This window comes from Caretta caretta, chromosome 14 (genome assembly GCF_965140235.1).
Source record: "Caretta caretta isolate rCarCar2 chromosome 14, rCarCar1.hap1, whole genome shotgun sequence".
Lineage (NCBI taxonomy): Eukaryota > Metazoa > Chordata > Testudines > Cheloniidae > Caretta > Caretta caretta.
Window position 1 is genome coordinate 510,406 of NC_134219.1, and position 25,943 is coordinate 536,348.

Below are 25,943 nucleotides of genomic sequence, written 5' to 3' on the forward strand. Positions count from 1 at the left end.
TTATAACAAAATGCAAAAGCTCTTTATTTTAAAATAAACCCTGCAAAACAAAGCATGAAAACAAATCAACCCCTAGACCCAGAGAGAAGGACACATACTTCACTTTCATCTTCGTTTTAAAAATGTGCATTAAAATTAATATAAAATCATTCACCATCTCCTACACATTATTTTCTGAAATACTATAGCAATGGAAAGAACAACTCACACCCTCTTCACCAGTTCAAAGCCAAGGAAATAGGCACTGCACAGCTCAGGGACCTTCTGGAGCCAGGAGTTCATTCTTTGCAGCTTGTCACTTTAGTAGGATCCACTGTGACTCCCCCCCACCATGTGGAACTAAATGCTGTTCTCTGCCACGGTCTTGTTAAAGAGGCCCCAGTTTAGGACAGTGGTTTATACTGAGCAAGGACAGGATCTTCCCTACTTTTCGGTATCAACTAGGACTGTAGGGGCTTCAGCCATAGCTAACAATTCATTATCCAGCCTGGTTCTGCAGTCACCTGCCAGCATAGCTGATTTTATTTATTACAAGTATGTCTGTGTCACCCATTACCGTAGTATCTGTGCTCACTGTACTTTGCCTAGAGTGACACAGATGGCTCCCAAGCATGGGATCTGTTTTTGACAGTTCCCCTGTCGAGTGTTGACAAGACTTTCTTTGTGAACAGCCATAGCATCCAAATTAGTGCTGCAGGCGGACACCTCTCTCCCAGGCTCCTACAACATGGTTAGTATCAGTGTGTGGGGCAGATACAGATACACTTATGTTGTGTGACAGGACATAAAAACTGTTTTCAAAGGCTGTTACAGGTTCTACTGTGGACAGAGTCTAACACGGTGAAGTGGGAGAACTCAGTCCTGGCTATCCCTAACCCCACCCTTGGCTAGTTGCTTTCTTCAGACCTCATTGCTGTCAGCAGCAGAATTTCTGAATGGCCTGAGGGATTCTGTGTCTGTGACCCCCTTGTGCTTCCGAGAGGAGTAATACCACTCTCCTAAGAAACCAGGCCTGCTCCGGAAGAAGGAGCTGCACACAGATCACGCCCCCCTATTCCTGACAGCAGGCACCTGGGATTCCTTCGGACATGCTCATTTCCTAGGGCTGAGGGCTCCAAGGGCAGAGCCCTGCACATAGGCCATGATGGCGTTTTGCAGGAAACTAGCTCGTTGGGCCTCCTCTTCCCTCATCCTGGAGATCTCAGCCTCTTTCATCCTCAGCTTCTCCTGGAGAGTAGAGATTTCACTCTCTTTATCCAGCAGGGCCTCTCGGTGGTTACTTGATAACACTGTGCAGAAAGAACCATGTTAGCATAGGGAGTGGGTGTGTCCTTTGGCTCAGGGGGTCAGTACCAGGGAATAACCTGCTGTAGTGGGAGTATGCCTGTGGAGGCAGAGTGGTAACAGACACACACAGCACAGTCTGCTGGAGGCCTTTACCTCTAGCTTTATCTAGTGGGCCCAACAAGACACTGATGGGGCATTTGTGTGCAGATGTGGTATCATGCTCATAGGACTGAGGGTCAAGAGACCTTGGTTCTATCCCCCCCCGCTGTGTGAACTTGAGCACGGCATTTCACTTCTGAGCCTCAGCCTCCCATCTGTAAAATGGGGATAAGAATCCTGAGACACTTCCAGAGGCTCCTGTGCAGTTTAATTCATCGCTATCTGTAGAGCAACTGGAAGGCAGGAAAGAAATATGAGGTGGTATCGTCAAGGGTAACAGCAGGTACCATTCGGCCCCAGACTCTCTAGACCACGGAGCGGGACTAGAGATGACATGACACCTCATACTACTCCCTGCAGTCTGTAAGAGAGATGCTGTATATAACCCCCAACCCCCATGTCCATCACCTTTCAATTGCCTCTCCAGGGCAGCAATCTTCTCTTTCAGCCCTTCCTGTGCTGTCCTTTCAGCCTGCAGGTGTCCAATCTGCTCCTGCAGCTCAACTCTCACTTTGTTCACCTCAGCCACCTTCTCCTGCTCCTTGCCACTCAGGTCCTAGCATACACAGGGCATGAGAGACCAGCAACCTCAGCACACAGTTCTGCATCAATTACTGCCCTAGTACCTGTTGTAGTTCCTCCATGCGCCTCTTGAGCCCTTCGGTTTGCAGGGTCACCTGGCTGACCTTGGCCTGTGCCTCTCCCACTGCCTGCTTCTGCCGAAGGCAGTAGTTCTGAGCTTCATCACGTGACTGTGTCATCAGCCGTAGCTTCTCTTCCAAGTGATCCAGGCGCTGTTGCTGTAAAACACAAGCATGTAGCTTCTCGGCCTCCTGTAAGAGGATTCTCCCCAGCCCAGGGTCACGAGCAGTGACTGGCCTAGCAAGTGTTTGGATGGGAAGCAGAAATTATGCAGTGTGTGGTGGCAAGGAGTCACCAAGGGACACGCCTCTCTTGAATTGAACAGGGGCCAGTGCCTCTTTCTGATGATGGAGACAATGATCTGGTGGAAGGGCTGCCTTTTGGAGGAGTTGTAAAAGCAAGGCCCTAACCACCCACTGAAGATCCCAATGGGCATTTCACAGGGTAGGACTGTTAACACCAGAGTCCTGGACGTGCCCCAGTTCTGGTATTTACATCCTATAGCCTGGGTTCATTTCAGTTTGACACAGCATTCTTCTTCACTTCCTGTCCTAAATGGCTGGGCAGCATTGCTGTATCTGGTTATTCAGCTGCTGCATCCCACCTCAGACATCACAGCACTTATGCAGTGGTGAAGTGTGAGGGGGTGTGTGTGTGTATTTATAAGCTCATAAAGCATTTTAGCTTGGGATGTAAGGTGCTAGAAGAGGTCTGGATCCTGAGGAAGACTCCTGTGCCACACAAGGGGCACCTCACCCTGCATGCTGGTCTCACTGTGGTTTCCACGGGTTTCAAGTCTAGAAAGTAACATTTCTTGTCCAACAACAATAGCCATACAAGAAAAATTCTACCGAGCCTAGAGAACTGCAGCAGCACATGAAGCCTGCAGAAACATAGCAGCGGAGGGATCCACTTGTCTGCCAGGACCTTGAGCATAAGCAGTTAGAATGACACCCTATTACACCATAACCACTAATTCTGTATGTAATGAGTTGGAAGGCGCTGGGCTGTTGGGGACAGGGGTGAGGGTTTTGAGACAACTTGGTATGGAAAGTGCTGATATAGCTTGATGCAGACATCTCAGGTTACTCCCCCTCATGAGTCAGTCAATAATTAGGATAACAAGACCAAGAAGAACAAGTTACTGAACAGATATTGGAGAAAGACACATGCTGGAAAGATAAATCTGCTCCCACCTCCACCGACAGGCCCAGCAGCTGGGTCACGGTCTTACCTCTTCCAGCCTGGCCTGGCCCCGGACTTTGATTAACTCCTCCTCTGCCTGACCTCGCTCAGCAAATGCCGCTGCTTTGACTCGGCTCAGCTCCTATCACAGACACACACGACACACACATTCCAGCCGTGATATCATGCAGCTTCAGGCCACAGATGGGACAGGGCTAAAAGTGATGCAGCCATATCCTTTCCCTTAGGGGCAGGGAGCAAAAGGCATCCCCCACCCTGAAGCTGCCTGGGTCAGTCATTTGATTCACAGATCAAGCTTCAGGTGCAGGTGGGAATGCACCAGACACATTGTTCCAGGGCCAGGGAGCTACAGCCAGGAGGGGCACGGGGGTTGAAAAACCTGATAGTCAAATCAAAATGAAAATAGAATATTTGATATAAAATCTGTGTCCCTTCTCTCTCAGTCTCCTAAGGCAGCCCTTCCCCTGAGGTGCTGTTCTCCATGGGCCTTAGCCCATAGGCAAATACATCACTGCTGTAGGCAACGTTTAATTCCCCTGACTGCGTGCCCAAGCCCTGCTATCTTACCCAGTTTCTGATCCAGGACTCTGTTTGACCTCACGCCACCACTATCCAGTAGAAAGAGTTTTTGTTTAAATGGGATATCAAATGAACAGATGCCTCAGTTCCCTTGTCTTCTCATCTCTGCCCCAGCCCCCACGCCCCACAACACAGTGAGTGTCACAGCCCAGCAGTGGCAAATTTTGTAGAAGCCCCTTGTTAAAATATTGGCAGCACATTCCTGCCACTGCAACTCCACGACAACCAATGACTCCCAGACACACATGCACCCGGACCACTCGCTCTCACCTCTTCCAGCCCAATCCGGGTGGCTTCCAGCCTCTGGATTCTCTCCTGCATGGAATGCTCACTTGCCTCCATGTGATGTGTCATGTGATCCACCTGCAAAGCAGCAGGAGCCATTCCAGTGGGTTTCTGGCACCTTGTTATTCCTGAGATACAGCAGTCACCCAGCACTGAGAATAGCACACTCCTCTCTAGCCAGCTACTGGCAAGAGCAAACAAAGCTTCCTCCTTTCCCAACACCACTCTTCTGTGAGGCTCCAACAAAACTGAGCAGCAATGCCTTTAATAGGAAGCCATAGCTTTGCATACAAATTCCCCCACATTTCTGGAGAAAGGGAGTTGGAGTCAACTCCCAGAAGCTCAGACCACCCTGTAGTTTGGTCCTGGACTGGAGCCAAACACCGGGAAAGGCCCAGGCTCCAGTTGGGATATGGGATGAGGTCTTCCTGAAACAGATCTCTCATGAGATTTCCACACACACCCAAGAACAGTTTGGAAGGTTTTAGTTTTGAGAGACCCAAATCCAATCCAGATCTGATCACAGCCTCCTCATCACTGCCTGTGCCAGTGGAGAATCAGTCCCCAAATCCCAGGGAGGAACTGCTAATAGAGCTGGGACTCTAAGCACCCTGTATTCGCACCATACACACTACTGCAATAATCTTGGTCCAAAATATATTTTGTGAAGCATCATTTGAAAATAAATAACTCACTAGTCAATATCATGGTAAAATATATGTAGCAACATTATACATAAAGTTATGAATTCCCCCTGTATGATGTTACTTGTTCAAAACCAGATAGCCCTGCCAGGGCCAAAGTTGTTAAACAGGCCTACCCTAAACAAAGCAAGGTGTGCTTACCTCAGTTTACATATAGGTAGTAAACAGAACCTTCAAGACAGCATGGGGTGGGAGGAGAGATTGGTAAAAATGCGAATTGTTTGGAGCAGGATTTTAAAACAAAACAAAACAAAACCAACAACAAAACATGGGGCCTCCTTCACCACCAGACTGCAAGCTGCATGTCACTTCCTCACCATTTAAATAAACTTTACTTTGAGGAGTAACCTTCAGAAGAATCCATTACAAAGGTTCACTGGACTATAAAAGAAAGGGGCAGAAAATTCTTCTCTCTTTCACCCAAGAAGATAAAGAAATCAGCATCTTTGGGCTTCTGGAAGAGATCCTGACTGAGAAGGTCAGCCACTGTGGAAGACTGTGGGCGAGAAAAGCTTCTTGAACAATGCCTCAAACCAAACCTTGCTAGATTCAGTTTTAGGCTTGTAGATGTGTATTTTCACTTTTATTTTCTTGTAACCATTTCTAACTTTATCTCTTACACTTGAACTCACTTAAAATCCTGTCTTCTTTTGTTAATAAACTTGTTTTACGATTACTCTAAGCCAGCTGTGTTTGTACTACAGTGAAAGTGAACTTTGGGTAATTTGACAAGCTGGTGGGTTTGATCTCAAAGGAGCAAACAGATCTTATTATTCCTCTGAATGTTGCAGGAGAGGGGTGGACATTTCAGAGCACACAGGTCTGGGGAAGTTCAGGACTGGGGGTGATGTTGGGGGTCACCTGCTAACATTAAACAAGTCTGATAAAGACAAAAGCATGTCTGTGATAACTGCAGGCAGGCTGTTCGATTCAAAATGGTTGAATCAGAGCTCCACAGCACACAGAAGACCAAATGCATGCTGGCTGTGTGCATGTCCCAGACAGGGAGCCACAAGTAGCAGAAACATTTTGAGGCACTCAGGTTATATATAATGCAACAGTGATACAACCTCTCACTGGTGTGAACTGCACCTAGAACATGACAAGAGCCGAGCACTGATCATTGGCCCTGAATTGTACAAATGGGTGTTTGAGACATTTTGTTGTTTGCTCCAGCAAAATATCTTTTTCAGGATAAAAATGACGATGCCACGAGTTCACAGTTACTGCCCTCTGGAGACAGGATCAAAGGACAAATCTCTGACACCCCAGCACACTCCTGAGGGCTGCAGAACCTTGCTGGATGGCCTAGCAGCAGGGTGCCCTGCAATTTCTCCTGCCAGGCTCAGGCCTCAGGCTGACTGGAAAGAGTTTCTATTTTTATAAATGGCCTTTTGTTCCCATGGATGAGCCAGAGGCTGCTGGATCCTCACCTGACATCAACAAACAGTCCCAGTAACTAAACCAAAGGGGTCAGTAGCCCAGAGGCCAGTGGGGAGACTTGGTTCAGTTGCTGCTCTTACCTCTTTCAGTCGAAGGGATTCCATATCTTCCAGGCCCTGTTTAAATCTCTTCTTCTCCATTTCAAGGCGTTCTGGAGGTTAAAAGGGAGCGGATTATCAACCAAGGTTTCCCCCTGGTACTCCACACCTTCCCTTCACATTACATGTCTCACTACAAATCTTTATGCTCGGACTCCAGGGTCTGGCTCCCTAATAACTCAATTCTCTGATTCCCCCCAGGCCTGGCTGCCCAGCTCCTCCACTCACCCTCTGCCTGCGCGACTCGCAGTTTCAGCTCTGCTGTTGTGTTTGTCAAATCTTGCTTCACCTGGAACAGCTGGTCCTGCTGGGCTTTGCACCTTCTCTCTAGCTCATCCACCTGAATGGAAATTACCACCATGAAGTGAAGACAAACAGAGCTTCTGCTTCCACTAGCACTGGGATGGGTGGCTGGCTGTGCACGGCCACTAGGCAGTGGGAGCACAGGAAAGGGTCTGGAAACCTTCACACACTTAGCAAAGTGAAAAGTATGTTGGGAATTCCCTATCCCCATCCCATGTTTCAGCCTAGGCTTGCTCTCCTACCTGGTTTCTTAAAAGCAGGTTTTTCTCATTGGCAGCAGATAGGTGCTGGAGAAGGTTTGTTTCCCGATCAGAAGCTTCCTGCAAACGGAGCCCAGGATTAGGAAAGCCCATCCCAGAACTCCTGAGGCCCCACACCGCCATCCAATACCACTTCAAAATAACCCAAGTGCCCAACACCATCACTTTCTCCCACCCACAGTACAGATCATTCTCCACAGTCACTACTCTGACCTTCACCGTTCACAGCAGTTCATATACGGAACCACCTGACTTCTCATCCCATCCAGCATCCCCTGATACCCCAAACCAGAATGCCACCCACAATCTAATATTGACCAGCCCCCCATCCAGCCCACCTGTTTTTGCTGCCGGAGCTCCTTCAATTGGCACTCGGTCATGCTGGCTTGCTCCTGCTTTGTGGCACTCAGAAGCTCTCCCAGGTTGTGCACTTTCTGCTCAGACAGAGCTAATGCAGCTTCAGTCATCTGCAGCCTACACAACAGAAGGCACAGATGAGATTTTAATCTTTGTCCTCCCAAAAATATATCATAGTCCCAGTGAATTCTCTACACTGGACAGTACAGGATATGCAGCAAGACACAACCTCACAGCAACATAGGAAGAGCCAGAGGATCAGCTTGGGGTCCTCCCAACTCCATCTCTTGTCTCAGACAATGGTCAGCACCAGCTGCTTCAGAGGAAGGAGCAAGAAACTCTGGAATTTGCAATTACAGAATAACTTGCTCATTGGGGCAGTTCCTTCCTACCCCTCATCAGTTAGTGGTTAGCTCAGATCTTGAAGCACAAGGACTTGTATCCCCTAATGTATCTGTATCACGTCTAATGTTACTCATTATCCAGAGATACTGGATCCTTTTTCGCAAAAAGAAAAGGAGTACTTGTGGCACCTTAGAGATTAACCAATTTATTTGAGCATAAGCTTTCGTGAGCTACAGCTCACTTCATCGGATGCATCGGGTGCCACTAGTACTCCTTTTCTTTTTGCGAATACAGACTAACACGGCTGCTACTCTAAAACCTCGATCCTTTTTGGAATCCTACTAAGCTCCTGGCTGCAATGAAAACTTGTGGCAAGAATTTGAGCAGACTAATTTTATGTTGTGTAAGAGAAAGTTACTCACCTTGCAGTAACTGAAGTTCTTCGAGATGTGTGTCCCTGTGGGTGCTCTACTCTAGGTGATGGTGAGTCCTGGCGGCGTTGATTGGAGATCTTTGGTAGCAGTGCCTGGTCGGGACGCACGTGTTCAGCTGGTGTCTCACAGTCTCGTTAGAATCTGTCTGAGTGTGTGCATCCTGCGCCCCCCTCAGTTCCTTCTCTACCATGGAGAAATCATACTAGTACTCCAAAGTAGAGGGGAGAGGGCAGGGAGTGGAGCACCCACAGGGACACACATCTAGAAGAACTTCCTTTACTGCAAGGTGAGTAACTTCCCCTTCTTCTTCGAGTGCTGTCCCTGTGGGTGCTCCACTCTAGGTGAATGTGTAGCAGTACCCACTATGGTCGACAGGACTTTGGAGATGCGGCAGTGAGTACTGTAGAGAGTACTGTATGGCCTACTATGGTGTCTGCCGTGGTATCCTGCGTGATAGCATAGTGTTTGGCAAACGTGTGTTCAGATGACCATGTAGCTGCTTTACAGATGTCAGGAATGGGTATATTATGTAGGAAGGCAACGGATGTCGACATGGCTCAAGTGGAATGAGTTTGAATGCCTTTGGGTGGCTGAATATTTTGGATGCGGTAACAGGATCTGATGCAGTCAAAGATCCACTTGGACAGGCATTGCCTAGAGATAGCCATACCTTTCGATCTTTCGGTAATGGAGACAAAGAGTTGTGGGGACTTACAAAATGGTATAGTCCTGTCTAAATAAAAGGCGATTGCTCGCCTGACGTCGAGAGCATGCAGAGTTGCCTCGTGAGGAGTCTTGTGAGGTTTGGGATAGAAAGTAGGTAAGTATATCGGTTGGTTAAGGTTGAAGGTGGACATCACCTTACGGAGAAATTTAGGATGTGGTGTCAGGGTGACTTTGTCTTTGGAGAAGATGGTGTAGGGAGGATAGGCCATCAGGGCGCTTATTTCTCCTACTCTCCTTGCTGACGTTACTGCAACTAAGAAAGCCACCTTCATGGACATATGAAGAAGAGAGGAGGTAGCCAAGGGCTCGAATGGAGGTTTCATGAGACCGCAAAGAACAAGGTTAAGATTCCATGTAGCTGCCGTTGGATAAATTTCCGGGTAGAGATTTTGTAGGCCTGTGATAAATCACTTTATGATGGGGTGGGTAAAGACTGAGTAGCCTTCTAACAAGTCACGGAAGATGGTAAGTGCCACCAGGTGTACTTTGATGGAGCTGAGCAAGAGTCCATCCTGTTTCAATTTTAGAAGGTAGTCTAGGATGTTAGGGAGGGTTACTGTATGGGGGTGTTGGGTGATTATATGAGCACCAGAAGGAGAAACGTTTCCACTTCTGCAGGCATATCAGTGAAGATAGCCAAGTCAGGTGGGGAGAGCGGCTGTTCGAAGAGTGAGCCCTGTGTATCCAGGAGCGGGGAGTTAGGCTCAGGTGTGAGGTCAGAGGTCACACTGACTGAGAAACTGCTGCTTCTGCTCCCAAGGCTGCGCGGAGCATGATCTGTGCTCAGGCGCATCATTGAGTCTGAGTTTTTCCGGTCTCGTGGGTCACTTGGAGGTGCCCTGCAGGGGGTCCACTGCTGGTGCCGGAGCGGCAGGCAGGCTCAGTGCTGACGTTCTTCCCAGCACCGGGGCAGAGCACTGTCGGCACTGCGTCTGTGTTTGGTGCCAAGTGGACCGGTGCCGAGGAGACTTTCCTGGTACAGGAGATCGGGTCCCTGCCTCTGTGCTCCGCGGAAGCTGCGGCTGAGGCGTTGTGACAGCCTGAGGCGCCTGCCTTCTGCGCTGTCAATACAGAGGGCAAGGATCTCGCAGGACACCCTTTACCCTTGTTAAAGTCTCTCCTCAGAGACTGTTGCGCTTCTTGCGTCTGCTCCTGAGAGGGTGAAACCACGCTCCCAATTGGTTCAGATCTGGCCAGGAAATGTGAAGGAGAGGGTTTCCCAGTCTCCGAAGGCGGCTGCAGAGATCTTTCCATTAATAGCATTTTAAGCCGCAGATCCCTGTCGCAACGAGCCCTGGTCTTAAGGCTCGTACAGTGGAGGCACGTTGTGGGGACGTGTGTTTCGCCAAGGCACTTTGCCGAGCGTGAGTGCCCATCAGACCTTGGCATGGAGTCCTGACAGGAAACACACTTTTTAAATCCTGAAGGCCGGGCATTATGAATTAGAAATGGCAGGGGAGAGTGTCTCAGCGGGAGACAAGCCTGAGGCGAAAAAGTTTTTTGTTTTTTTTTTTAAAACTAAGCAACTAAACTATGTAACTATTCTAAAGGAAGGGAAACAACTGGGATGTTACTAACAACTATTCCTATGTTCTTTGCAACTGTTTCTTAGAGAGACCAGGGAAGAGAATCAGCACTGCCGCGAGTCCCGTCTTCAGCCGAGGACGGTTGAGAAGGAACCGAGGGGGGCGTGGGACGCGCACGCTCAGGCAGATTCTAACGAGACCGCGAGACACCAGCTGAGCGCGTGCATCCTGACCAGGCACTGCTACCGAAGATCTCCAATCAACGGCGCTGGGACACACTGTCACCTAGAATGGAGCACCCACAGGGGCAGCACTCGAAGAACAAAATATTTATCATCAGTTATAAATTTGTTGCCTTTCAATTTTGCTCTTGTAAAAAAGGCTGAATAGAAGCATCTGATTGTGATCGCTGAGCTGTTTACAGGACACTTAGAGAACTTTTTCTTCAGTTGTTACAGTTAATTTATACACCAATAAGGGGCCTGAGTAGCTCCACTTATTCCTTCAATGTCCTGCACCATATATTGCATTTCTCAACAGTGAATTTCATGTACCCACTCACCTAGGTTGTTGGGTCCCTCTTCACTGTCTGTGACAATCATACCTCGCCACACCCCTGCTCTGCTGGCAGAAGTCTGTAGTATAGAACTGGCCTTAAACACACACAGCAAATGGGCCAACTCCCTCCCACTCTGCAAAGACAGACTGCTTGTCCTCAACCCCTGGACAGCCTAGCCCATGTCCTCTCCTCCATACCAGCCCTGCACAGCCCATCTCTTGCCTCCTGCCAGCTCTGCATGGCCGAGCTTCCCATCTACTTAACCACTCAACAGTGATACCAGCTCTTGCAGCTCGTTTCTCAGCTTCTCCCACAAATGCACAGAATGTCCGTACTGTATTCATCTGTCAGGCCACAACCCACCCTCCCTCAAAACCCTGTACAAGATCCACTTCCACAGGGATCAATGCTGATGGGAAATTGCCAATTGACAGCAGTGAGGCAGGTGGCCAGTGGGGATCACTGACATGATTGTTGGATTCCCCCATCACTTCGATAGCTGAGAGTTCAGCTGATATTGACTTAAGTTTTGGGCTTATTTGTTTTTATGGTTTCTCACGTGGGAAGCAAGTCTGATCCCTGATTTGCAAGTGTAGTTGTTGTTGGGGGGAGGGCTTCAGGCACAGGCTTTACAATGTGCTCGCTTTTCCTGTGAGACCTCACATGCCACTCCTCAAAAGTGGACACAGCCACATGGCACAGACCTCTCCATCTAGGTCTGTCCAATGCAACAAGTTCCCAGGTGCCCTGGAAACTGACATGATTAGTGTCCATTTATCTCTCCAGCCTGCAAACTGCTGGGAGCCCATCCCCACAATGGGCTGCCTTGTCACTGTCCCCCTTGACCCACTCCTAAGCCCACCTGCTTGTCTGCTACTTCTTCTAGCGTGCAAGCTCTTTGGGGCAGTCACTGTTTACTACATTTGTGCAGCACGCAGTACAATGGGCCCTGATCCTTACTCAGACCTTTAGATGCTAACAAAATACCAACTGAAATAGTGAGCCAGGTACTCCCTCCTCTCTCCATATCTCTGATCAATACAGCCTACTTCTCATACAACGGAATAACTGGGCAGATTCTTTCCTCCATACTTGGCTTTTAGTGAATTCATGACAGACTGCCGCTCATTCAGGGCTTCCTGTAACTGGCCAACTCGTGCTGCTGATGTCCTGAATTGGGAAAAGAAAAACATTAACATCCCATTCCATCTCAGACTTCCCTCTGAGAACCTGATCTTTCCCCCTATGCGAGGAGGGAGCCAAGAGATTCACTGACCTGCTGCTCCTAGTTATTTCTTCTCTCTGTTTATCAATAGTGTCCATCAAATCCAGGAACTGAGAATGAGACAAACATCAGTCACACTGTGAACTGCATAAGTTTGTGGCATTTAGACCTGCCTCTCCCTACCCTCCCTTTGGGACCGCATGGGGAGCAGCACCAGCTGATCTACTGGAAGAAGCCAAACTGGTGATCTGATGGGTGTCACCACCTGGCTTGACTAGGATCATTGATCAAAGCTAGTGTTCTGTCTCAGAGACTTTGTACCACAGGGAGGGAGAGGATGTGGAAATCACATGTATTAACAATTTCATAAACTGGTAAGTACTGAACTGTCCCAGTAAGAGAAAGAACAGGATGAATGGAAATGAAACCACTGAAATTCTTTGGCTCCCAAAGACAAGTGTGTCAACCAGAGGATGTTTCCAATGCATCTAATCTACCTACTGGTGGATCTGCTCCCAAGGGCAACCCAGCCCCAATCTGCTGTATGATGCTGTGTGCCTACTGCAAGTATGAACGCAGCACGTCAGTATGTGCAAGTGGCTCCTTGGGCCAGGATTCCTGGTACTGTGCTACTTTACAAAGACAATTCGCAGAAAAGCCAGCGTCCATGGCTGCCACATTCAAGCTGCTGAAGCATTAGGAGGCCACTCACCTGCTTAGCCTTCTCCTCCTTCAGACTAAACACCTCCTTACTGAGCACGCGTGTCCGGCTGTGGTTCTCAGCGAGAATGGTCTGGCGATCCTGGTTATGATCCATGGCTTGTTCTGACACAGAGAGAACTAGAGTAGATATGCACATTTCCATAGCAATAGAGCAGTGAGAGGTTCTACAGCAGGATGATACCCAGACCCCTGTGGGCTCCCCATGGACCCCCTTTAGGGAGACTGTTCCCACAATATGGGTGCAATGGATAGAATGAAGGAAGTGTTCTGTGTTAAAGAAATAGCCTCCAAAACCCACAATAACGCAGCTCAGTGGAGGCTGCTTTTGGCAACTTCCAAACTGTACCACAGCCACTACGGGACAATACAAAGCCCCACTGAAGGGGGAGCCCTTCCCTGTTTACATGACACTCCAAGATTGCACTCAATCAAACCCCACCATCTCCTCCCCTAGCTGGTCTCTGCAGGGCAGAACTGGAAAAATTCCAACATATCTCCCCTTAGCACAGTACAGCTCCCTGCAGTACCCGAGTTCAGCACAGCTCCTTCCTTATCAGTAGGCAGGGCCCTAAATGGCTCCTGTCATGGACTGGGAGACATGGGGCTCCTCTGAGATAGCAGCAGCCCCATCACCATCCATATCCCTGTGGTGAGAAGAAGAATGCACACATCTTGCTCACACAACATTGGCCACATACCCACAGCCTTTAGGATGTCACTGGGGACGTTGTTCCCAGCCAGCTCCAGCCTCCTCAAGGTCTTGTTGCTGTGCAGACAGCTCAGTAATGCTCGGCCCCCCAGGAGCCCAATGTTATTCCAACGCAAATCTAGAGAGGCAACAAACCATCACCCTGGCAACTGCACCAGCACCATCAGACCATATTGAATATATTCCTCACACATGGCACCCCTGCACAGTGGGTCAGCTCCCTCCAAGAGCCTCAGCATAAAGCCACCAGTGGGTGTGGTTCACCCATCTGAGAGTGATGGAATGAGAAAGTGATGGACAGTGCAAACATATAGCAAATGCAACTTCATCTACCCTCTCAGCATCCTGCAGAAGGACCTGCAATAAACGCTGCACACACTGCTAAATCTGCGCAAGTCTGCGCAGTCTGCGCATTCTAGCCAGACAAGCCTGCAGGATGTTCCCATCACGTCATTACTCAACAAACCCAACTTCCTTAGAGAGGCTGCCCAGCCCAGAAGCTTGCTTCTAGTCTGAAAGAAAAGAAACTCTCTGCAGAGAGACAACACAGCAGCAGCCTCTGCCCAGTTAGGGAGGGGAAGGGAAATTCTATCAAGGCTTCTATTTGAGGTAGCAGGGCATCTGCACAAAAAAACCTCAGGGCCTGGAATAAGATGCATGAGTCTCAAACGAACAGGACAGTCATAAGCTGGGGGGATGGCTCTTCTCATCAACCCCAAGGGTGGTGCTTCTGCACCAGGTACCCACATTTAGACTCTGTGCTTCCACTCCAGAGTTTCTGGTTAGCCCCTGCTTATCTAAGTCATGAAATCTCTAGCGGCTGCCAGGGCTGCCACTGGCATAGAGTCTCTGAACAGCTCTGGAGTGACTGGAAATGGGTAGGCAGTGCCACAGGCAATGTTCCCTCTAATTTTTCCCATGCATGTGCGGAATGAATTTTATGTGCCCCAATATGGAGGTGATGTGACACATCACCTCCATATTGGGGCACATAACAAAATTCATGCAGTGGGGCCAAAGGGGTTTGGAGTGTGGGAGGGGGGCTCTTGGCTGGGGCATAGGAATGGAGTGCAGGAGGGTGGTGAGGGCTCTGGGGTGGAGCCAGGGGTGAGGGGCTCAGGGCTGGGGCAAAGGGTTGGGATGTGGGGGATGAGGGCTCTGGGGTGGGGCCGGGGATGAGAGGTTTGGGGTTCATGCTGCATCTCTCCCCGCTTCAGCCCCAAGCCCGTGCACAGGGCTTAACAGGCAGCTGCGCGAGACTGCGCAGCTTAGATGGAGCTTAGGCCACAGGTACTACCTGAAAGTGGTAACGAGTCCTGAGGAAGGGGAGTTGCTCTTACCCAGCTCCCGTAGGCTGGAATTGCATTTCAGGGCCAAGGCCAGCTCTCCTGCCCCCTGGTGGTTAATCTGGTTATTGCGCAGATCCAGCCACTGGAGGAAGCGGTTGGCTCCTAGTCCCTGGCAGAAGAGGGAAAAGCCCTCCTCCCACATTCCCAGGCTGTTCCACTCCAAGGTGAGGCTGAGGGGAAAGTTAAACAGGAGTCACAGGTTAATCTACATCCCTAGGAACAAGGAACAGCAAGAGGCTGAAGGGGCTGTCTCAGCTTAGCTCCTGTGGGGACCCAATCACAGGCCCACCCTAGCCAACAAAGACCAGACTCCAAAGAGAAGGGAAAAAGAAAAGGAGTACTTGTGGCACTTTAGAGACTAACAAATTTATTTGAGCATAAGCTTTCATGAGCTAGGCTCTCAAGTGTCCACCCCAGCTCTGGTCCAGCAGAGAAGGAAGCCCCCAACCCTCGCACCCACTCACCCAGTACAGAGTGGACAGACGGGTGGAAGTGACTTTACACCTCACCTTCTGATGGATTTGTTCTGCCTCAGGAGTTTCCCCAAAGCCTCAGCACCCGGAGCTCGCAGGTTATTCCCCTGAAACAAATACCGCAGGTGAGTGGCTTACCGTGTCCCGTTTCATCGCGCCTGATACACAGGGTGGTGCCAAGGCTGAGTTGTGGTTATGATTTATCACATGTGGGTAACACTGGTCCCATGCACACTGCCCACTAAACCCGGGCTCTCCAGCCCCCGTGTGGAAATGCACAAATCCTGCCGGTGACAGTGCCAAATAGAAACAATGCTGCCTGGCCTTACTGTGCTGGGAAACACTTTCCACATGGGGGAGCCAAATACCTCCCATATGGAAACTGTGGTGTCAAATATGATAGTCATTTACCTGTGATAAGAAGGTAGCCTCAGACTCTTGGCATCTTGTGGCCATTTCGACTTTTCACCAGGAAGGGCTCATCTGACAGCAGAGCAAGGCACGATGGATGGGTTTGGGAACTAACTCAGAATGATACCATGTCCTAGCAGAAGGCTGTCTTTATGTTTTGTTTTTGTTTTTTTAAATAAATCTTTTGTTAACACTGTCCCCTGAGGACCTGTGGGAAGTGTGAACTATCCAGGGGCTCCAGATCCCACTGTTCTGCGCACACACACACACACATCCATAACTCAAGCTTGGTTGTCAGTGTTGCAATGTGTATTTCCTTCCCGTGGAAGGAAAAGGCCTAGGTAGGGAGCGTCGAATCGTGGAAGTCAACGAATGGCTACGCAGGTGGTGTCGGAGAGAAGGCTTTGGATTCTTCGACCATGGGATGGTGTTCCAAGAAGGAGTGCTAGGCAGAGACGGGCTCCACTTAACGAAGAGAGGGAAGAGCATCTTCGCGAGCAGGCTGGCTAACCTAGTGAGGAGGGCTTTAAACTAGGTTCACCGGGGGAAGGAGACCAAAGCCCTGAGGTAAGTGGGAAAGCGGGATACCGGGAGGAAGCACAGCCAGGAATGTCTGTGAGGGGAGGGCTCCTGCCTCACACTGGGAATGAGGGGCAATCAACAGGTTATCTCAAGTGCTTATATACAAATGCACAAAGCCTTGGAAACAAGCAGGGAGAACTGGAGGTCCTGGTGATGTCAAAGAACTATGACGTGATCGGAATAACAGAGACTTGGTGGGATAACTCACATGACTGGAGTACTGTCATGGATGGTTATAAACTGTTCAGGAAGGACAGGCAGGGCAGAAAAGGTGGGGGAGTAGCACTGTATGTAAGGGAGCAGTATGACTGCTCAGAGCTCCGGTACGAAACTGCAGAAAAACCTGAGTGTCTCTGGATTAAGTTTAGAAGTGTGTGCAACAAGAGTGATGTAGTGGTGGGAGTCTGCTATAGACCACCGGACCAGGGGGATGAGGTAGATGAGGCTTTCTTCCGGCAGCTCACGGAAGCTACTGGATCGCATGCCCTGATTCTCATGGGTGACTTTAATTTTCCTGATATCTGCTGGGAGAGCAATACAGCGGTGCATAGACAATCCAGGAAGTTTTTGGAAAGCGTAGGGGACAATTTCCTGGCGCAAGTGCTAGAGGAGCCAACTAGGGGGGGGCGCTTTTCTTGACCTGCTGCTCACAAACCGGGTAGAATTAGTGGGGGAAGCAAAAGTGGATGGGAATCTGGGAGGCAGTGACCATGAGTTGGTTGAGTTCAGGATCCTGACACAGGGAAGAAAGGTAAGCAGCACGATACGGACCCTGGACTTCAGGAAAGCAGACTTCGACTCCCTCAGGGAACGGATGGCCAGGATCCCCTGGGGGACTAACTTGAAGGGGAAAGGAGTCCAGGAGAGCTGGCTGTATTTCAAGGAATCCCTGTTGAGGTTACAGGGACAAACCATCCCGATGAGTCGAAAGAATAGTAAATATGGCAGGCGACCAGCTTGGCTTAATGGTGAAATCTTAGCGGATCTTAAACATAAAAAAGAAGCTTACAAGAAGTGGAAGGTTGGACATATGACCAGGGAAGAGTATAAAAATATTGCTCGGGCATGTAGGAATGTTATCAGGAGGGCCAAATCGCACCTGGAGCTGCAGCTAGCCAGAGATGTCAAGAGTAACAAGAAGGGTTTCTTCAGGTATGTTGGCAACAAGAAGAAAGCCAAGGAATGTGTGGGCCCCTTACTGAATGAGGGAGGCAAACTAGTGACAGAGGATGTGGAAAAAGCTAATGTACTCAATGCTTTTTTTGCCTCTGTTTTCACTAACAAGGTCAGCTCCCAGACTGCTACGCTGGGCATCACAAAATGGGGAAGAGATGGACAGCCCTCTGTGGAGATAGAGGTGGTTAGGGACTATTTAGAAAAGCTGGACGTGCACAAGTCCATGGGGCCGGACGAGTTGCATCCGAGAGTGCTGAAGGAACTGGCGGCTGTGATTGCAGAGCCATTGGCCATTATCTTTGAAAACTCGTGGCGAACCGGGGAAGTCCCGGATGACTGGAAAAAGGCTAATGTAGTGCCAATCTTTAAAAAAGGGAAGAAGGAGGATCCTGGGAACTACAGGCCAGTCAGCCTCACTTCAGTCCCTGGAAAAATCATGGAGCAGGTCCTCAAAGAATCAATCCTGAAGCACTTGCATGAGAGGAAAGTGATCAGGAACAGTCAGCATGGATTCACCAAGGGAAGGTCATGTCTGACTAATCTAATCGCCTTCTATGATGAGATTACTGGTTCTGTGGATGAAGGGAAAGCAGTGGATGTATTGTTTCTTGACTTTAGCAAAGCTTTTGACACAGTCTCCCACAGTATTCTTGTCAGCAAGTTAAGGAAGTATGGGCTGGATGAATGCACTACAAGGTGGGTAGAAAGCTGGCTAGATTGTCGGGCTCAACGGGTAGTTATCAATGGCTCCATGTCTAGTTGGCAGCCGGTATCAAGTGGAGTGCCCCAAGGGTCGGTCCTGGGGCCGGTTTTGTTCAATATCTTCATAAATGATCTGGAGGATGGTGTGGATTGCACTCTCAGCAAATTTGCGGATGATACTAAACTGGGAGGAGTGGTAGATACGCTGGAGGGGAGGGATAGGATACAGAAGGACCTAGACAAATTGGAGGATTGGGCCAAAAGAAATCTGATGAGGTTCAATAAGGATAAGTGCAGGGTCCTGCACTTAGGACGGAAAAACCCAATGCACAGCTACAGACTAGGGACCGAATGGCTAGGCAGCAGTTCTGCGGAAAAGGACCTAGGGGTGACAGTGGACGAGAAGCTGGATATGAGTCAGCAGTGTGCCCTTGTTGCCAAGAAGGCCAATGGCATTTTGGGATGTATAAGTAGGGGCATAGCGAGCAGATCGAGGGACGTGATCGTCCCCCTCTATTCGACACTGGTGAGGCCTCATCTGGAGTACTGTGTCCAGTTTTGGGCCCCACACTTCAAGAAGGATGTGGATAAATTGGAGAGAGTCCAGCGAAGGGCAACAAAAATGATTAGGGGTCTGGAACACATGACTTATGAGGAGAGGCTGAGGGAGCTGGGATTGTTTAGCCTGCAGAAGAGAAGAATGAGGGGGGATTTGATAGCTGCTTTCAACTACCTGAAAGGGGGTTCCAAAGAGGATGGCTCTAGACTGTTCTCAATGGTATCAGATGACAGAACGAGGAGTAATGGTCTCAAGCTGCAGTGGGGGAGGTTTAGATTGGATATTAGGAAAAACTTTTTCACTAAGAGGGTGGTGAAACACTGGAATGCGTTACCTAGGGAGGTGGTAGAATCTCCTTCCTTAGAGGTTTTTAAGGTCAGGCTTGACAAAGCCCTGGCTGGGATGATTTAACTGGGAATTGGTCCTGCTTCGAGCAGGGGGTTGGACTAGATGACCTTCTGGGGTCCCTTCCAACCCTTATATTCTATGATTCTATGTGTAGGTAGTCCTCAATCAGAACCCAGATTCTGCTTTGCTAGTATTTTTTAAACACAATTTTGGGCTGTATACATAAAGGCAACATATGATAGACCCAGGGCAGATAGTCCCTTTCACATGCAATTCTGGTATAATAATGTGTTCAGTTCTCCATATCATGTTAATAGAAAGATATTGATAAATTGGAGGGACTTCACAGAAGAGCAATTCAGATAACCAGGGGACTCCTTCACTGATGTTGAAACATTAAAAGACCTAAATATGTCTAGCTTGACCAAGCAGTAGCTAAGAGGGAGACACACAGCAGTAATTGCCCATGAGTAAGTAAAGATGGGCTAGTCTCTATGAGAAAGTTGAACCAGCTGTAGGCAGTGTCTACATGATGAGCACCAGAGCTATAGTGGCACAGGGCACACACTTTCTGCACTGATGGAAGGGTTTCTTCGTCAGTGTAGTTAATCCACCTCCCACGCAGCAGTTGCTAAGTCAACAGAAGAATTTGCATCTACACTGAGGATTAGGTCAATTTAACTATAGTGCTGAGCGGTGTGAATTTCCACTCCCCTGAGCAACATACTAGGTGATCTAAATTTTAAGTTTCAGAGTGGTAGCCGTGTTAGTCTGAATTTTAAGTGTAGATCAGAGTGTAGTTAATGTGGGACTTTAAAGAGATTTAGTTAAACTGGTGCAAAAGGCTATGTGGACACACTTCGGATTAAAACAGATGTCATTCATAGTCAATTAGCAATACTTTTAAAGTAAACTGAACTAAGTCATTATTAAACCAAAATAAACGTGTCCACAGGAGTTTGCACCAGTTTAAATGAATCAGTTTAAAAAACAATTTTATATTAAAAGTATGCAATTTCTGCATGTAGACAAGGCCTTAGCAACGGATTACTAGGAAAACCTTCCCGCCCGTGAGTTCTACCAAGCAGTCTCCCCAAGAGGAGAGCTGTGAGTCCCATCAAGTGAGGCAATTACAATGGACAGGACACCACATTAGGACATGTGTGACAGGGAACAACTCTGCACTGGTCCCTTCTGTTGGTGGCCAGCATGGGACCATCGGGTCTTTCCATCCTAAATTCCCATGAGATCTGCACCTCTGTGCCCTCCTCAGTTGCTTTCTCGGTGTTGAAGGCCAAGTCTTGTGCTAAGAGTTGCTCAAGTAAAGTCAAATAAAGTCACCTTCAAGTCCAAAGATTTTACTACGGTGTTGGAGCAAAGTCCATTCAGCAGATGTCTGACCCCTGTGAAAGAAAAGAAGGTGATTTATATTTCACACAGGACTTCAACCCTCTTGTGGACCTGAACATGAGGTGTCAGTAAACACCTCTTGACCCTGGCACCCCCAGTCAAGGAGAGGTAGCAACAGGTAGAAACTATTTCATTGACAAGTAACTTGAGTGCTGTTGGAAAATGCCAACCTGACCTGGAGACCTCTCTTTACACACAGACCAGCTAGAGCCTGGGTAGAGGCTTCTCACAAGCCCCGCCAGTATGGTCACATCCTTGGTCTGGAGAACCCTCTTCTAGGAGTGAGGGGGGACTTCAGACTCTATGGCTTATTCAGCCCTTGGTCTCTGCTGATAGGGTGGTTTGTGTGATGTAGACGCTTCTCCTCTAGGATTTGGACAGAGATCTCACACAGCATTTGGCTGCTACTGACTTGGCCCACACTGAAACTAGTGATCTGTTCATTCCCTCCGGGGCACCTGGCATTGGCCACTGTTGGAAGACAGGATACTGGGCTAGATGGACCTTTGGTCTGACCCAGTATGGCCGCTCTTATGTATGCTCTTATGGAGAGGGTAAAGGCTCCAAGTCTCTTTTCCAGTCCCCTGAGCCGCCAGAAAGTAAATTCAGCATCTGCAGCTGCCAACAATTCCTCTTGCTGCTATAGGGCTAATTTCCAGCTTGGGTAGATGTACACTTGCTAGCTTTGATCAACTTAGCATACTAAAAATATTAGCAAAGCTGCAGCAGCACTGGTGGCAGCGCAGGATAGCTGCCCGAGTCCAGCCCTCTCAGAGAACTTAGGTATGAACTCAGGTGGCTAGTCCAAGCCGCTACCCATGTGGCCCCAATTACGGTGCTATTTTTAGCACACAAGCTCCATCAAACTTACCTCATGTATGTCTACGTGAGCTGGAAATTACACCACCAGCTGCAGTGTAAACATGCCGTATGAGTGGAAACGTATGACAGACAAGTCCTCCCAGGCAGAGGGAATGTGCTTCTGGCATATGCAGCAGGGCACCAAGGGAATCACCAAAGCACACAATCAGTTTCAAACAACCCTGTGGCCTCATTAGTCCAGCACAGCTAGAGTCACACCTCATGTTCCAAATGCAAACAGCTTCCTCCCACCACCCCCTAATCCTACCTCTTACTAACGTGCGCTCCTGAAGATCTCTGATCATGCTGTGCTCTACAGGGACAACGCAGTGGCAGAAACCCAGTTTTAGACTGTTAAGTGGTTGAGGCAGAGTATTCTCCGTGGTGAGTCCCCTTTCTGCAGAAACCAGAAAGCTGAGCCCAAGCCTGACTGTACAGATCTATATTTAAGACATACTTTTCCGATAAAGCCTTTGCCTAACATCAACACCCACAAAAATTAAAATCCCTGCATATGCATTCATACACCTTGCAATGAGGGATTGGAGAGTAAAAATATTGTTTGAGATTTGAAAGTTTCATCCTAATTGTGTTCAGCATGTCCACTTAACTTTCACTAAGCATGAAAGCAGTGCAAGGAGTTTCTGGGGCTCAGATCTTTTATTCACGCTCACAAAATAGTTTGTATGTGGTCCCAGTAAGCATCTCAGGCCCAGGTCCTGAACAGAACAAGACCCACCACCCACCGTGGCATCACTGGTTGAAACATATGAAGGAGTTTTGCTTTTGTGATAAGATTAGTTAAATAAGAATATATATCAGCTTTCAAAGCTCAAACAACTTGGTGAGGTAAAAAAGTAAAAAATGCAAACAGAACGTGTGGGTTCATCTGGGCTTAGACAATATTCTCTCGGAGACAGATTAGTTCATAGGAGTAAATGTAAGGCCAGGAGATTCAAACATACAAATTCCTATTAGCAAGAATCCTGGATCTAATTCCCTGTGCGTGGGGCTGCAGTTTTGCCCACAAGCACACATTTATTCACTCTTCAAAGCAACTCCCTTAAGATTAAGAATTTGACTTTCAGTGTGAGCCTGACTCCCAGATCTCATGGTTCAGAGGCATAGCACACATGCAAGTCTCTCAGTGTGGGCAAAGAGAGTCCCACCTTCTTCATTCAGCATGCAGTCACTCAGCATGATCTCCGTAAACAGGATCTCGTCCTGTAAAAGCTTCCCTAGAACTCTGCATGTGTCCACAGAAAGACTCTGGGTGGCAAAATCCAAGCGGCTTTGTCCTGGCCCCTCCCGGAGCTCATGTAGCTGCTGTAGGACTGTCTCCTGTGGCTGAGCACCACTCTCCTTACATAACTGAACATAGGCCTTTCGGAACTCTTCCATTGCCACAGCAGGTGCTAATGTCACTCCCTTCCTGTCCTCTGCATGACGAAGGACCAAGCTGGCCTCAGAGAAGAGCAGGGAATGCAGGAAAACCTGGTGGACAGGAAAGGCTTTACTGTGAAAGGCAAGAAGCAGTTATCTCTGGACTATCGTGCATGGTTCTAAGGTCTCTCATAAGCAGGACTGATACAAATAGTGCTCAGAGCCAGAACCAGAGCCATCCCCACCCTATAAACACCCACTTGGAGCCTTGCAAGACACCAGTCCCAACTCCACCCTCCCAGGATAGGGAGAAACTCACTACAGCCTCTTCTCATATACCCGTTGACTGTTACTGGGATACAGCCCCAACCCCTTACAACAGCCACCCCCTACACCCTGTAACTAGGAAGAGTAGAGCATGCTGGGGATTGTAGTTCTGCTCTTCCCCTCTTTTTCCCCCTCCCTCCCTGCCCCAGTAACCAGGGGAGGAGGGCATGCTGGGAGATACAGTACAGAGCCAAATTTAGAATGTTACATGGTGCAGCCCCATCTCAGTAGAGATATTGTCTCCTGCTGCAGAGGCCCCACTGCTCCTCCCATAACATCAGTGTATGGCCAACCTCAAAAGATCAAAAATCATGACACAGACTAAAAAATAATTTTTTAAATCTTTTGATTTAACTCCTTGCAACTCCTCTCCAGTGTGTAAGTGAGAATTTCAAGTTGAAAAGTCAATGCTTAATTGTACACAAAAATGCTCACCTCTCCCAGGTTGCTCTGATGTAGAGGCCCCTTGCCCTTTCTTCACCCTTAAGACTAGGTAACTCCCCAGTCCCCACTGCATATTATTCTTGATTGTCCCCAGACTCATTTCCTACCTTCCCCCTACATTTCCCTTTTCAGCCTTCCTCCCTCCTCTGCCCCCTCTCATATTTTCCTGCCATCCTGCTGTAACCTCACCTTCAGACACAAAAAATCATTGTTATTTTAGAATACACTGTACAAGGACTATAAAATGGAACCGAACAAAGGCCACCGAAGAAAAACAGAGCATTCTCCCTATGGATCAGGTTTTCAAATGATTTTTCAGTGAAGATTTATGTGAACTGCAACGCATGTCTTTACATCAACCACCTTGCTAATTGTTGGAAAACGATCACCCAAGCAGAGCTTTCTACATCTCAGTACAGTGTTTATATTTTCAATCTTAAATATTATTTTTAAATAACTAATTCATTCACATTCAAAGCATATAAACAATAATTTTAAATAGTTTTCTTTGTATAATTTTAACTACAGAAATGTTATCCAGTGATTACAATAAATTATTTACTTTTAAAATCTCATAATTGTCCAAATAGCTACAAATAATATATTTTTATTTTAATTACTCTTCCCTCTCACTGCACCAGGACTTCTCTGCTGGGGACCCAGAAGCACTTCCCCCAACTATCCCCACCCCACCTCCTGCTGCCTCAGGAAGTGCAGCTGCTGGTCCCAGGCAAAGCAGTACTGAAGGGGCGGAGGAGGAGTCAGAGAACAGCTCTGTCTGGGGCAAAGGAGAAGACCACTGCCCCAGAAGCTCTGTTGCAGGCTCCAGGACCCTGCTTGAGCCAGGCAGCAGCTGTTCCCCAGCTCCTCCCTCTCACTACCCCAGGACCCAGTCCTCATCTGTAGGGCCAATCCATACAGGAAGGAAGGGCTCAGTGGCAAGGTACATCTGTGTCATCTTTCACAGAGCTCTGGCTGTTTTTTCAGCCCTGAAAAATCAAGGGAATGGAGAGGCTTCTTACTCCATTAGTAGAGTTCCTCCTGCAAGGACCACAGTCCTGTGATTCACAATTAATTTGCAAGAGTTAGCAATAGTGTTATATTCATGTGGCAACCACAGCAATTGCTCATATGGTGAAGCCCCAGCAAGAAAAAATTTATGTATTATTAACTCTGACACAATACATGTTTTGGTCTTTGGCAGGAAGTTAGTTGCCCTGTCTCTTTTAGCTCTTATTTCACCTCCCCGTGCAGCTGTTCCAATTGCTCAGCTAGAAACATAAAGAACCAGTGCCAAGTGACCAGGAACCACAGCTTGGGAACTTCTGATGCTGAGCATCCATCAAGCCTTAGCCTGCAAATCTCACACAGGAGCAGAACAGCCACAAACCCCAAAGCAAGGCAGGTGCTTAGCAAAACCCCAAGAAAGATGAACCCAACAAAGCCTATCACCACAGCACCACACATGCCCAACACCTACCTTCTGGACTCTTCAGGACAGTGATTTCCTGGAAGCTAACTATCCTGATATCCAGATACACAGGGCTTGAACTGAGCCAACCCTCTCCCAAGACGCCATCTTTACTCTGCAGAATGTCTGCTTTTTTTTTTTTGTTTTTTTTTTTTTAATTCTGTCAAACGTGAACGGAGCGTAAACTGATGCAGCAACAGCTGCCTCAGGCCTGGTCTACACACACAGATTTCGTACCATTTTAATGATGTAGATTGGGGGCGGCGGGCGGCATTTTTTCTTTACTGAAATAGTTAAACGGGTGAAACCCCTAATGTGGCTGTCGCCTCACTGTTATAAAAGTACCTAATGCTCGGACAGTGTATTCCCCTCCACATACGGGAGCACAGCACACCGGCCTCAGGCCCTGCACGCCGCCGCTGCCAGGGCAGCCGCCCGAAGGGCGCCGTATCCCGGTAACGGCACTGGCAGAATTAAAGCGGTGTCGCTTGAGTGCGTGTGGACGAGGCCTGCCGCGGTTGGCAGAGAGCCGGACACCGCAGCTCTGAGGGGCGTTAACGGTCCCTGTCCACCTCCGAGGCGCGGCCTGAGTTCCCGCCCGCCCGCCCGCGACGCCGCTGCTGCGGTCACTGCTCTGCACGGCGGGGGAGGGGCCCGGGTGCCGCCAGGCCACAAACAGACCGGGGGAGGGGCCGCCCGGCCCGCAAACGCCTTCCCGCGCCAGCCTCGCGCTCCCCGCCCCGGCGCGGCTACCGACCTCGGGCTCTTTCCGGGTGTCCCGTGGGCGGGGCTTATCCTGTGGGCGGGGCTAAGAGGCGCCCGCTGACGGCTTCGTCCCGCGCGTGGAAACGGCCTCCCCCATTGGCCCCCGTTCCCG

General features: G+C 48.8%; 1 protein-coding gene across 7 annotated transcripts; it reads right to left on the minus strand.

Moving 5' to 3' along the window:
- LRRC45 (leucine rich repeat containing 45) lies at positions 1–25,918 on the minus strand. 7 transcript variants are annotated; one of them, XM_048818136.2, is made up of 19 exons: positions 25,824–25,918; positions 22,611–22,935; positions 21,710–21,838; positions 20,512–20,573; positions 15,429–15,499; positions 14,911–15,089; positions 13,560–13,688; positions 12,851–12,963; positions 12,190–12,248; positions 12,006–12,083; positions 7,305–7,440; positions 6,949–7,026; positions 6,632–6,743; positions 6,386–6,456; positions 4,144–4,236; positions 3,323–3,415; positions 2,073–2,246; positions 1,855–2,002; positions 1–1,289 (listed from the first exon to the last, which is right to left on the minus strand). In XM_048818136.2, exons 2-19 carry the CDS (start codon positions 22,840–22,842, stop codon positions 1,093–1,095), a joined length of 2,154 nt encoding a protein of 717 aa, XP_048674093.1. In that variant the 5' UTR covers positions 22,843–22,935; positions 25,824–25,918; the 3' UTR covers positions 1–1,092. The 7 variants fall into 7 exon arrangements, with proteins under 7 accessions (XP_048674093.1, XP_048674094.1, XP_048674091.1 ...); XM_048818137.2 differs by lacking the exon at positions 25,824–25,918 and adding an exon at positions 25,412–25,817; XM_048818134.2 differs by lacking the exon at positions 25,824–25,918 and adding an exon at positions 25,304–25,817.
- Between the last annotated feature and the right edge of the window lie 25 nt (positions 25,919–25,943).